Genomic DNA, 12,990 nt, shown 5'->3' on the forward strand with positions numbered 1-12,990 from the left:
TTTCATACTTTACTATATTATGTTAACGTAACAAGGAAGTTGGCCCCGTGTTCACAAAAAAAAATATCAGGATCAGGATCAGTTGATCCCGATTTTATTTTCATTGTTTAAAAACTAAAACTGACCGTATTATGCTAGAATCAAAATGGAACATATTCAAAATATATATAATTGCTTATTTGAAAAGAAACCATCCAATTATGGGATAAAATCAACAAATAAGAGAACAAATGCAAAAATAAACGGATCAAAATGAGGATCAATTTAAGGATCAAGATCAAAATTTGGATCAACTGTAAAATACCTATTTCTTGTAAAAATAACAATAAATTAATTCTAAAATTTCATAAACGTGCTATTTCAAGTCCAGTTTTATCAAGTTAATACTGAAAATTCAATCTAAGAGAATAAATAATGGAGAATATTCTAGTTTTTAAATTTGATCCTGATCTTGATCCTGATCCTTAAATCTTTGTGAACACAGGGCCTGGTGATGGATGGGGGCCATTATTGGAGTAAAAGCCAGAGGCGGAGCATGTATACACCCTCTCTTTGGATTCTGGGTTTTTTACAGCACTTAGCCCTTGTTATGAATTTTTTGTCAACAAGTTATCTTTAAAATATGATGTTTATTGGTTCACCAGTTTCCAGTTATGGGTATTGGTAACATGACAGGTACTTTCCAATTGTACTTTAACTTTAGTTTTTCTTTAAAAATGCGACTTGCAAAAGATAGCATTCATCAATGAAACGTATTCATGCTTGGCCTGCCGGCTTTTACTCCAATAATAGCCCCCCTCCATCACCAAAGGGCTTGGATGGGGGCATATTTTTTAATGGCCAAATATTATTGTCACACTTGCCAACTGGGGTTAAATAGTGAAACCAATTTTTTCATTTCCAATCACAATATAAGAAATACATTGACTGTCATATTTAGGAAACATTTTCATTACTTTTTAAGCACACATACTTAAATAGCTCCTTCTTCTGGTCAGAACGTTAGCAAATGGGGTATCTGTATTTTGTTCGAGCAGCCATATTAAACAAAAGTTACTCATGTAAGATATTTTTTAAACATGAATAAAATTTTTAATTGATTTTGGTATCATTTGAAAGCAGATGCTTTGAAGCATAGCTTACACAAACACAATTACCTAAATTAGAAAATAAACATTATACTGCAAATACATTTTGACTCTGGCTCTCATATGCATTCTTTGTCATAACATGCAATAATATGCCAATATTTAAATTAATACAAATTAACAATGTAGATACAATTTCCTACAGTGGATTTGTTATCTGTGAAACATTTAATACAACCTGAAATGGCACTACTTCAGGCCAGTGTTTACCTCATCAGGTAGGCTGTATCTGCTCCATACTTCACCAAATGTAGATAATTGGATTACTGGCAAAGTTTTATGACCTTCATTAAACAGTGAGACTGTAGAAACTAGATCAGCTAGCACAGCAATTGTCTCTCTTTTAACAACAACTTTGTAAAACTCCTGCAATACATATACCAGTACTTCCACAGCCATATGCCATGACAATGTTACCATCTCTGGTGTGTTCAGTTGCTCTGGAAAGATTCAGAAGAATTTATTTCAAATCTCTTCACTGATATTGGATTAGGATTCAACATACAGGCATAAGGCCGATTAGCGGCGGGGAGGCGATCAATTAAACAAAGAATCAAACTTTCATTTCTTAAGAGAAGTTTAATCCAGAAGGTTCTAAAGCCTAAAAACATAAAACTTTAAAAAATCATAGATCACTGGGGCACTTAAAATAGAATTAGAAATGTTGTCCCAATAGGACACGGGTTGCCCCCACCACTCCACTGTTTTTGGTCATTCTTAATGAACTCCAGGTCAAATATTTTTTGGGTTTACATATACACAAGTTTATAATCTTTTATACTAGTAAAGGGCAAGAAAACTTTGCAAATACTGAATAAATCCTCAAGCAACCCCAAGGTGCATAGTATTCACATGCCTGACCAACATTCTTGAAAATTTCAGGCCCACAGGTCAAATACTTTTTGAGCTATGCATGAACAAGTTGAAAATTGCATATTCAAGAGCAATAACTCTAACAAAACTGAAAAAAAATGCACATGCAAAAATCCCAGGTGGGCATAGCTTCACAGTGATGTTTGATCATTTTTCGCTGTAAAGTTGGTTGATTTTTACTCAAGCACTCAAAGATAATGAAAACAGTTTTAACTAAGTCAAGGGCAATAACTCTAAAAATACTAAATAATCCACACAAAAAAATACCCAGGTGCACAACTTTACATGCTGAGCAACATTCCTATAAGATTTCAAAACTCTAGGTCAAATCCTTTTTTAGTTACATGCGACACAAGTTGAAAATTGGAAATTTTTAAACTAATTCAAGGGCAATAAGTCTAAAAATAACTAAATATATCTCCACAACGAAAATACCATGGTGCACAACTACACATGCTGATCAACATTTCCTGTAAATGTTTCATGACTCTAGGTCAAATACTTTTTTTAGTTACGTGGCCGACACAAGTTTGAAAATTGGAAATTTTTACTAAATTCAAAGGGCAATAACTCTAAAAATACTAAATATATCTCCACCACACGAAAATACCCAGCTGCAACAACTAATACATGCTGATCAACATTCCTGTAATGTTTCAATGACTCTAGGTCAATTACTTTTTGAGCCACGTGCGAACACAAAAAGAATGGACGGACTGAAGGACACACGGACAAGGGTAAATCTAAATGCCCCCCCCTCCCTATAGTGGGGACACAATAATCCAGTTTTTTTGAGCCTCAAAGTCCAGCTGTAAAATTTCAGATTTGGCCCCATTTCATTTGTCACATGTATGTGTACAGTCAAACGTGTATTAAGCAACTGCGGCAAGGGAAACTCAAAATATGGTTGCATAAGACAAAGGATGAGAAAAGTCAAGTGATATCTTTCTTTTGTGCCGGGTAATTTTTTCAACTTCAGTTAATTTTAATATAAATGTTTTATAATTATAACACTTTGATAATCTAAATAGTGACTTGAGTAATAATAAGACACATGTATCAATGAAGTTTATAGTAGATACATTATGAAATAAAGAAGTTATAAAAAAAAATCATCTGAAAAGGACAAGGTTCACTAACGGAGCATTTTAGCCCTGTAATTTATGAATTCAAAAACCAATAAAAAAAAATAAAATTATACAAGTTTCTCAAAAAATGGACTTATTATCTATCTAAAACATGGCAAAATATTACAGTAAAAGGTATTTTTCATATCTAAAAAGTACATGTCATTTACAATGCATATTTGCCAAAATAGCAAATTATCGGTCATTTTTGCTGCTGCACCTGCTTAAAATAAGATATGAAGAGCCACATGCGACACTTAGTCCTTTTCACAAATGATGTGTGAAAATAGAAAAATGTTTGTATTCTATATCTTTTGTATATTATAATATCTTTAGTTTTAGACAAAGGAAGTTGGAAATTTTTTATTCAGAATGAGGGAATAACGGCAGATAGTAGTTTTAACGGAATTAGAATTTATTTTTAAAGCTCATGTAGTAATACACCCTCTGGCCTAGTGGATGTTGTTGATGACTGTCACCCAAGAAATCAGAGTACAAAACCAGCGGGTGACAGTTATTATTTTTTTTCTTTCTTTAGTTATCATACATAATGTACTAGTAATAAATATCAAAACCAAAACAAACTGAAAAAAATAAAATGTTTAGATCAACATATTTTTAATTTGGATGTATTCAACAAAAAGAAATGTAGATATACTGTGTCTGTGTACAGTGAATTTTAAGCTACAATAACTGCTTGATATAACATCACATTTCATGGAAAGATGTGTGCTTTCAAATTTTGCGGGGAAAAAAAAACTTTTAACTGCACCAACAAAGGGAAGATCAGTAAACAAGAACATTACCACTTGTTCAAGGAAAAACTCACTACTTATAAGTCAGGAACATACCTTTATCTGTTAAAAAGAATTCTGTAGAAAGCTAAGTTATTGTACAGTTAATTAATAGGCATGATCAGGGCTTTAGTTTCAATTTAAGCTGTGCTTCAAATTATGATTTGTTAACTGACAATATTTTACGCAAGCAATTTTAAGTCTATCAAAAAGCTAATAAAGCGGCTTTAAATGTATGTTGTTTTCTTTATTTCTATTTGATATGTAAGTTAATTTATTCTAATACTTAATAGTAAAGGGTAATTATTTTTGTTATAGCTATAGACTAATAGGAAAAAGTAAATGCTATAAAGGGCAAATAAGAATTTTAAATGTAAATTTGAAAAAAGTAGTGTGACCAATAGTAGCTATTTAAAATAATACTTATTCTTATTACTGTCTAACCAACCTAGTCGTTCGTAGACCCTACTCACCCAGTGTTTAGATGGTTTAAAATAACTGCTATTTATTACTAGTCCTGTACTTGTTCTGTTTGGAAAATCATGACTTTTTTTACTTTATCTTAACTTGCAATACAGAGGCTACGACTTTCAAAATGAGATGGTACGATAACACGCAGGTGAAAATGCCATATTACGATGATGAAAAAACGATAACATGATCATACCATGGCAACTGTACTATTGTGCCACCATGTTTCACCAGTGTGTCAGCACCTACAATGGTCATGCGCAGTGATACAGATTAATTAACATTACAAAGTGCTTAAAGCTAGCTGCTCGGGACCATGACTGTATGCTTAATCCAATGTTTCTAACATGAACAAGGACATAGCATCTTGCGAGAAGAGTTATTTCTTTTGACTTTCTGTCATAATTTTTAACCATGTAGTAATCTTAACTTATAGGGAACTAGTATATTTGGTAACGGGTATTATAACAAATGTAATTTATTGTTTACATTTATATATAGCCTTGTTACGAGTCAGTCAGAAGATTTGTGAATAAATTATATAGGGTATCGTGCTATTTCAGACAGATTTACAGTGCAGACAAACTAGTCATGTCTAATATATAGACTGTCAGAAATTTTTATATAAAGGCCTCCTCATACGAAGAAAGTGGGAGATTTAAGACTAAACAGTGATATAAAATTGTTTGTCTTTCAGAACTAAAACATGTATGAAAACTTCTAATTATGAGGTTTGATATACATTCATAATTATGTTATATATTGTTCTGATGATATTTATTTTATATTGTAAAACCGTAAAAAAGTGCAGTATTATGAATATCATTTTACTGGATAATTTATTATGCCCCCCTTCGAAGAAGAGGGGGTATATTGTTTTGCTAATGTCGGTCTGTCTGTCTGTCGGTCTGTCCGTCGGTAGACCACATGGTTTCCGCTGATTATCTTGAAAAGTATTTATCACAACGTCTTCATATTTCACATAGTGATTGGTCATAACTAGTAGATGACCCCTATTGATTTAGGGGTCATAAGGTCAAAGTCACATGGGCCTTAAATGTCAAAATGGTTTCCGCTGATTATCGTGAAAGAATTTATCACAAAGTCTTCATATTTCACATAGTGATTGGTCATAACTAGTAGATGACCCCTATTGATTTTGGGGTCACTAGGTCAAAGGTCAAGGTCACAGGGGCCTTAAATGTCAAAATGGTTTCCGCTGATTATCTTGAAAAGTTTTCATCACAAAGTCTTCATATTTCACATAGTGATTGGTCATAACTAGTAGATGATCCCTATTGATTTTTTGGTCACTAAGTCAAAGGTCAAGGTCACAGGGGCCTTAAATGTCAAAATGGTTTCCGCTGATTATCTTGAAAAATATTCATCACAAAGTCTTCATATTTCACCTAGTGGTTGGTCATAACTAATAGATGACCCCTATTGACTTTGGGGTCACTAGGTCAAAGGTCAAGGTCACAGGGGCTTTAAATGTCAAAATGGTTTCTGCTGATTATCTTGAAAAGTATTTATCACAAAGAAGTCATATTTCACATATTGATTGGTCATAACTAGTAGGTAACCCAGTTTGATTTTGGGGTCAATAGGTCAAAGGTCAAGGTCACAGGGGCCTTAAATGTGAAAATGGTTTCTGCTGATTATCTTGAAAAGTATTCATTACAAAGTATTCATATTTCACATAGTGATTGGTCAAGGTCACAGGGTCTTTGAATGGTAAAATGGTTTCAGCTCATTATCTTGATAATAATCACAAAGTCTTCATATTTCACAAAGTGATTGGTCATAACCAACAGATGATCCGTATTGCTTTTGGGGTCACTAGATCAAAGGTCAAGGTCACAGGGGCCTTAAGTGTCAGAATGGTTTCCGCATATTATCTTGAAGATTTGTTATCACAAGTAAGTGAACCTATTGATTTTGGGTTGAGTAAGTCAAAGGTAAAGTTCACAGGGTTCTTGAATGTCAGTTTGGTTTCGGCTTATTATCCCCCGCCGGGGGATATAGAAATAGTCTCCGTCCGTCCGTCCGACCTTCCGTCCGACATCTTTGTCCGGAGCATATCTCTAAAAGTATTTGAGTTATCAACTTGAAACTTCATAGGTGGATAGACCTCATTGAGGAGGAGTGCAGTGCACAAGAATGATAACTCTACCCTGCATAATTTTTGAGTTATTGCCCTTTGTTATTTTTCAAAATTGATTTTTGTCCAGAGCATAACTCCAAAAGCCTATGAGATATCAACATGAAACTTCATAGGTGCATATATCTCACTCAAGAGGTGTGCAGTGCACAAGAATGATAACTCTACCTTTCATAATTTTTGAGTTATTGCCCTTTGTTATTTTTCATACTTAATTTTTCACCTGAGTGGAGAAAAACTCAAAAAGTTTTTGAGATATCAACATGAAATGTCATAGTTGGATAGATCTTATTGAGGAGGAATGTTGTGCGCAAGAATGATAACTCTTCCCTATACAATTTTTGAGTTATTGCCCTTTGTTCTTTTTCATGCTATTTTGTCCAGAGCTTATCTCAAAAAGTATTTGAGGTATCAACTTGAAACTTCATAGGTGGATGGATCTCATTGAGGAGGAGTGCATTCCACAAGAATGATAACTCTACCCTGCATTATTTTTGAGTTATTGCCCTTTGTTATTTTTCAAAATTAATTTTTGTCCAGAGCATAACTCAAAAAGCCTTTGAGATATCAAAATGAAACTTCATAGGTGCATAGATCTCACTCAGGAGGTGTGCAGTGCACAAGAATGATAACTCTACCTTTCATAATTTTTGAGTTATTGCCCTTTGTTTTTTTTCATACCTAATTTTTCACCCGAGTGGAACATAACTCAAAAGTGTTTGAGATGTCAACATGAAATGTCATAGGTGGATAGATTTTATTGAGGAGGAATGCTGTGCTTAAGAATGATAACTCTTCCCTGTACAATTTTTGAGTTATTGCCCTTTGTTCTTTTTCATACTATTTTGTCCGGAGCATATCTCAAAAAGTATTTGAGGTATCAACTTGAAACTTCATAGGTGGATGAATCTCATTGAGGAAGAGTGCAGTGCACAAGAACGATAACTCTACCCTGCATAATTGTTTAGTTATTGCCCTTTTTTTATTTTTCAAAATTAATTTTGTCCAGAGCATAACTCAAAAGGCCTTTGAGATATCATTATGAAACTTCATAGGTGCATAGATCTCACTCAGGAGGTGTGCAGTGCACAAGAATGATAACTCTACCTTTTATAATTTTTTAGTTATTGCCCTTTGTTATTTTTCATACTTAATTTTTCAATTCAATTTTTTTCTCAAAAAGTATTTGAGGTATCAACTTGAAACTTCATAGGTGGATAGATTTTACTGAGGAGGGTCGAGCACACAAGAATGATAACCTACCCTGCATTATTTTTCAGTTATTGCCCTTTGTTATTTTCAGCCATCAGTATTCACATAGGTTTCAAATCTGTAATCACTATAGCCATCAGTTTTCATTACCAAAAGACCTCTTAAAATGGAATTATTCTGCTCTACTACATATACATTCTTCCAATGAGCAAACACATTCAGCGGGGGATGGCAATGTTGACATGGCTCTTGTTATCTTGAAAACTATTTATCACAAAGTCTTCATATTTGTAGTATTGATTAGTAATACCTATTAGATGACCCCTATTGATTTTGGGTCACTAGTTCAAAGTTCCAGGTCACAGGGGCCTTAAATACCTCATTATCTTGAAAACTATTCATCACAAAGTCTTCATTATTTTTCTTTTTTCCATAATTAAACACTTCCATGTACCCATTTTTGACAAGTTTCTGTAACAAAATTACCAATTATGTAAGTCAAGGGCTAAAAAGGGGGGTATATGTGTTGTTCGATATTCTTGTTGGAGTTGACATAAAAATTGTTTATTTATCTACATGTATCTTATATTTAATGGAATATTCTGTTTCTTGTTAACATAGTATCTGGGATACTTTAATTGTCTACTCTCAAAAATTGTGTTACTTCTTTCTTTTGACTTTTTCCAACATGTTTTTGTCACTTTTTCTCAAATTATAGAACTGAATTTATGTGTACTTAACCAAGAGGGAAAGCTTCTGAGAATCAAATTCATGTAAAGGTTCAATACATTAAACATGGTGACCATGTGAATTATTAAGTACTTACATTAAACTTGTATTCTATGAAACAAGAGCTAGCGGGAACAACGCTTGACTTCTATACTTTTTCTAAAAGCAGACAAACAAATGGGTTAAACAAATCTTTAAAAAAAATGTTGTTTCTTTTTTTCAAAGTTTGATAGATCTGTCTAGTAATACTTGTTGTTTTGTTCAAGTATGAATGATTTCCATAAATAAAATGATAAAGTTAAGAAAATATAAGAAAAATTCAATCATATGACGGTGACGGTCATATATGATTTATTCAACATGTCCGTTTGGTCACAAGGGTTGTCTAGTCCACTTATGTTACAAATCCGTAGATAAATAACAAAATTATGACAACTTAACCAAGTTCAATTGTATGACCTTCACGGTCAAGGTCATTGAAAACTCAAGGTCAAGGCAGTTCAGCCATTGAGAAGAACTTGTCCAAGTATGAAGATAATCTATTTTGATTAATAACCAAGTCATAGGCAATTATAACAATATATATTTAAGTAGTGAAAATTCTATAATTTGACCTTCAGGGTCAAGGTCATAAATAAGTCAAGGTCAATTTTAGTTTGATATCCATGAATTAAGGTCCTGACCAAAATATGTTATGTCTAAATATGAAGTTAATGCATTTATAAATAACAAAGTTATAGCCAGATACAGAAAAAAAAGAAATTTTAAATGATTTGACCTTCAAGATCAAGGTTATTTATGATTGAAGGTCAAGGTCTTGTCTTGTAAAGTTAGATTGCAATTCTATCCTCAAAAGACTGTTTTGTTCAAGCTAGAAGACAATTCATTCAAAATTAACAAAGGAATAGCCACTTATAGCAAAAATCAGCAAAAAGTAAGCAAAATTTAGACATTTGACCTTGAAGGTCAAGATCATTTATAACTGAAGGTCAAGTTAAGTCTAGTCTTCTAAAAGGTATTGTCTCAAAGATTGTTGTCGCTAAGTATAAAGACAATAAACTGAAATTTTAAAAAGTTATGATCAAGGTTAAATGCTGCCATGACTGTTATAATACATGAACCTCTATTTTTCTTCGAAAATATGTCAAGCTTATAAAACTGGTTCATGTTTTCATAGCAACATTGTGACCACCAAAACATTCACATTCCTTTTTGTGCAAAAAAATATGTAAAATCTACCATTGTACTAAGAGCTTACAGTTAATTCATTTGATAAAATTAACAATAGTCCAGATTGCAATAATGTAAGCAATTCGGTAAATCTCGCTATTTTGCAGTGTCAAAAGATATGAAAATGGGTCAAAGACAGAAAAGGCCGGGTTGCATTTGTACACCAAATATCATGAGGCTGTGATGTTACGAAAAAAAATTTCCATTGACCCATTAATGTCGAAAATTTAATTCAGTAGGTAAACAGGAAGTGGATTAGCTACACACCTAAAATCGAATCCCACAGTATGGGACCATGTGTCAATGCTGTATGCCAAATATCAAGAGGCTGTGATTAGTAGTTTCTGAGAAAAATGTTACGAAAATTTCCTACCATTGACCATTAATGTGAACAGGAAGTGGATGAGCTGCAGACTAGAAATCGAATTCCACAGTATGGGACAATGTGTCAATGCTGTATGCCAAATATCAAGAGGCTGTGATAAGTAGTTGCTGAGAAAACTTTTACGAAAATTTCCTACCATTGACCATTAATGTCGAAAAATCTAACTAATTTAAATAAGTGGATAAACAGGAAGTGGATGAGCGACAGACCTTAAAATCAAATCCCACAGTATGGGACCATGTGTCAATGCTGTATGCCAAATATCAAGAGGCTGTGATAAGTAGTTGCTGAGAAAAACTGTTACGAAAATTTCCTACCATTGACCATTAATGTCAAAAAAATCTAACTAATGTAACTAAGTGGATAAACAGGAAGTGGATGAGCGACAGACCTGAAATCGAATCCCCACGGTATGGGACCATGTGTCAATGCTGTATGCCAAATATCAAGAGGCTGTGATAAGTAGTTGCTGAGAAAACTGTTACGAAAATATTTTTCCCGCCCGCCCGCCTGCCCACCCGCCGCCCCAATTCACCATACTATAACCCGGATTTGCACCAGTGCAACCCGGCCAAAAATTGTTTATATTACCATGGAATTTTTTGTTTATGAATTCATTTAGTGTTTAAATATCAACACCAACCTTACAGAAGCTGGAAGGAAAATAAGTTGGCGTATTTTAGAATAAGAAAAACAGTATTATGAGAGCGAAACATGTTCAAAACGGCAATAAATGCTGAATTTAGCTTGGTTGCTATGGTAACCAAATAAATAAAATAATCACCAAATGTGTTCTTGTTTCTGATAAAGCACAAAAATATGAACTTTTATTGAAATTTTTAATGAATTTCTGACACAGGGCAATTTTTCACTCCTGCTGAACCTAGCCTTTTTGTGCTAGAGTTGTAAACCTTGTCACATATGATGAGGTTGATGATCAGAAACATATATTTTAAAGGAATAGGAATGGATGGATTGATGTCTGTCTAATATAAATATTCATCATTTAAAAAGAGGAACCATGACAGTTTTCCTATTGACATCAACCCTATAAGAGAGAAATTCGTGTTTTAAGACACTATTTTTAACTTGAGAAATAAGTTCATGGGCGTCGCCATTTTGGTGTTCTGTCATTCTCGCGAGACAGACGAGACCGAGATTGTGACGTGTTATACCCACTTCCGGTATAGGTGTACACGCTGGTACAACTGAAATATATCTTGATGAAGAACTTATTAAATTTATTGCGTACATTATATATCATTTATGAAAACATCATATGGAACTGAATTGCTTTAATTAATTAATTGAAGACGCCGCGACATTAATTATCATTTGTCCGATATTCAAGCTTGCTGATGATCCCACCACATGATTTAAGCAATGACTGCTTAATTTTCAAAGATATACAATAAATTTAATTTGGGTACTATGAAAAACTTCTTCAAATTGACGATATATCCTTTTATTTTGTACTTAATTTTCGCTAGACAAGCTGTCCAAATAGGGTACATCGCCGGTCATGTATCTTTTTTTCAGGTCAAATATCAACTCATTAAATCCAATATGCTGAGGACGCTATTTTCCGCCATTGACGCTAAAAAAGAGAATGGCGCAGGAAAAGCGGCAGCCAGACTAATATCGTATGAAAACAAAACTGTCCGTTCGGTTATTTAGGCACCCAGTCAAAACTGGTACCAACAGCAACAGGTTGCCCATTCCCCTATAATTACGCATATTTTCGGGTTTATCCAGTTCCCTAAAGCTTTTTTCCACGTTATCTACTTACCAAATTCCTTTCCCCGACAGATACGCATTTCTACTACCGTAAATTTAATCCAATAAAACAAAAACATAAATTTACTTAATATTTAAAATGATTATCGGTAACTGAAAAAAAATGTGTTGCTATGACGTGCTGTAATTTACTGACAGGTGTGGAACCTAATTCCCCCTAAGGTCATTCAGTTCACTGATGAAGCGTAAAAAAATAGATGTCTATTTCGTTCATTAGAATATAATGACAAGGGTGATTAACCAATCAGGGCAACATTGTGCATGATCAAAAGGTCTGTCGGCACAGAGGCATACAAAGAAGCAATAAAAATCGTCAGTACACAGTGTGACAGGAATATTTGGTGCAAATTAGGAACAATTAAAATGGACAATGCGCAGTATTAGACATAAGTAGTAAGAACCAGCAATTGTGTGAATAAATTATGCAAATTAGATTTTTGAGCAGCCAATAAAAATGATTTGCATGCAGTTAATATTAGGCTACGATAACGAAGCCCAGCATCATACGTTGACAGACATGTTAACAATTTACTTTTCTAAAGAGTTGCTTATATTTTTGAAATGCGTACATCAATTATAACATATGTTCATACCTTTAAATTTGAAAGCCAGAATCAAACTGCAAAAATTTAATTATATGTACTATTAAGAACACGTTTTAGTAGGGTTTATAATGGATTTGGCTAGCGTACGGGCCCGTTTTTTTCATTTTTTTTTTTCATTCAATGTTCTTTTTATTTATTTATTCCACTCCGATCATTTCTTATTCGATCCATGTGCTTGAAATTAACAAAAATGATTAAATAATTCATACAAATAAAACAACAAATGATAAGTATAAAAATCAAGAATTTTATAACGTTCGACTTCCATATAATTTTGAAAAGTGCCGTACGGCTAGACTAGATGGGCTAGACAATACAGTGCGTCCTGGCTAGTCGTTCGTGACTCACGTACGGCTAGAACTTTTGGCTAGCCGTATGTTACTTTCTTTATTTTTTTTGTTTTTGATATTGTTGCGTATTTTGAACCATAAAAAAATCTCCTCTATACCTCCTGTGAA

General features: G+C 33.4%; 2 protein-coding genes across 2 annotated transcripts in view; both read right to left on the reverse strand.

The window, feature by feature from the left end:
* The window catches only part of LOC132745166 (uncharacterized), a 69,032-nt gene extending 67,624 nt beyond the window's left edge, over positions 1 to 1,408 (reverse strand). Inside the window, exon 1 of the mRNA XM_060733992.1 lies at positions 1,359 to 1,408. Within this exon, the coding sequence (XP_060589975.1) occupies positions 1,359 to 1,363 (5 nt within the window). The 5' untranslated portion in view covers positions 1,364 to 1,408. The remainder of the gene's footprint in view (positions 1 to 1,358) is intronic.
* A 51-nt stretch (positions 1,409 to 1,459) lies between these two features.
* The window catches only part of LOC132745156 (uncharacterized), a gene marked incomplete at its 5' end in the record, with an annotated part of 28,732 nt that continues 17,201 nt past the window's right edge, over positions 1,460 to 12,990 (reverse strand). Inside the window, 2 exon segments of the mRNA XM_060733978.1 lie at positions 1,460 to 1,468; positions 1,503 to 1,588. Of these exon segments, the coding sequence (XP_060589961.1) occupies positions 1,460 to 1,468; positions 1,503 to 1,588 (95 nt within the window).

This window comes from Ruditapes philippinarum, unplaced genomic scaffold (genome assembly GCF_026571515.1).
Source record: "Ruditapes philippinarum isolate M1 unplaced genomic scaffold, ASM2657151v2 ctg323_1_1_1_1, whole genome shotgun sequence".
NCBI classification, from domain to species: Eukaryota; Metazoa; Mollusca; class Bivalvia; order Venerida; family Veneridae; genus Ruditapes; species Ruditapes philippinarum.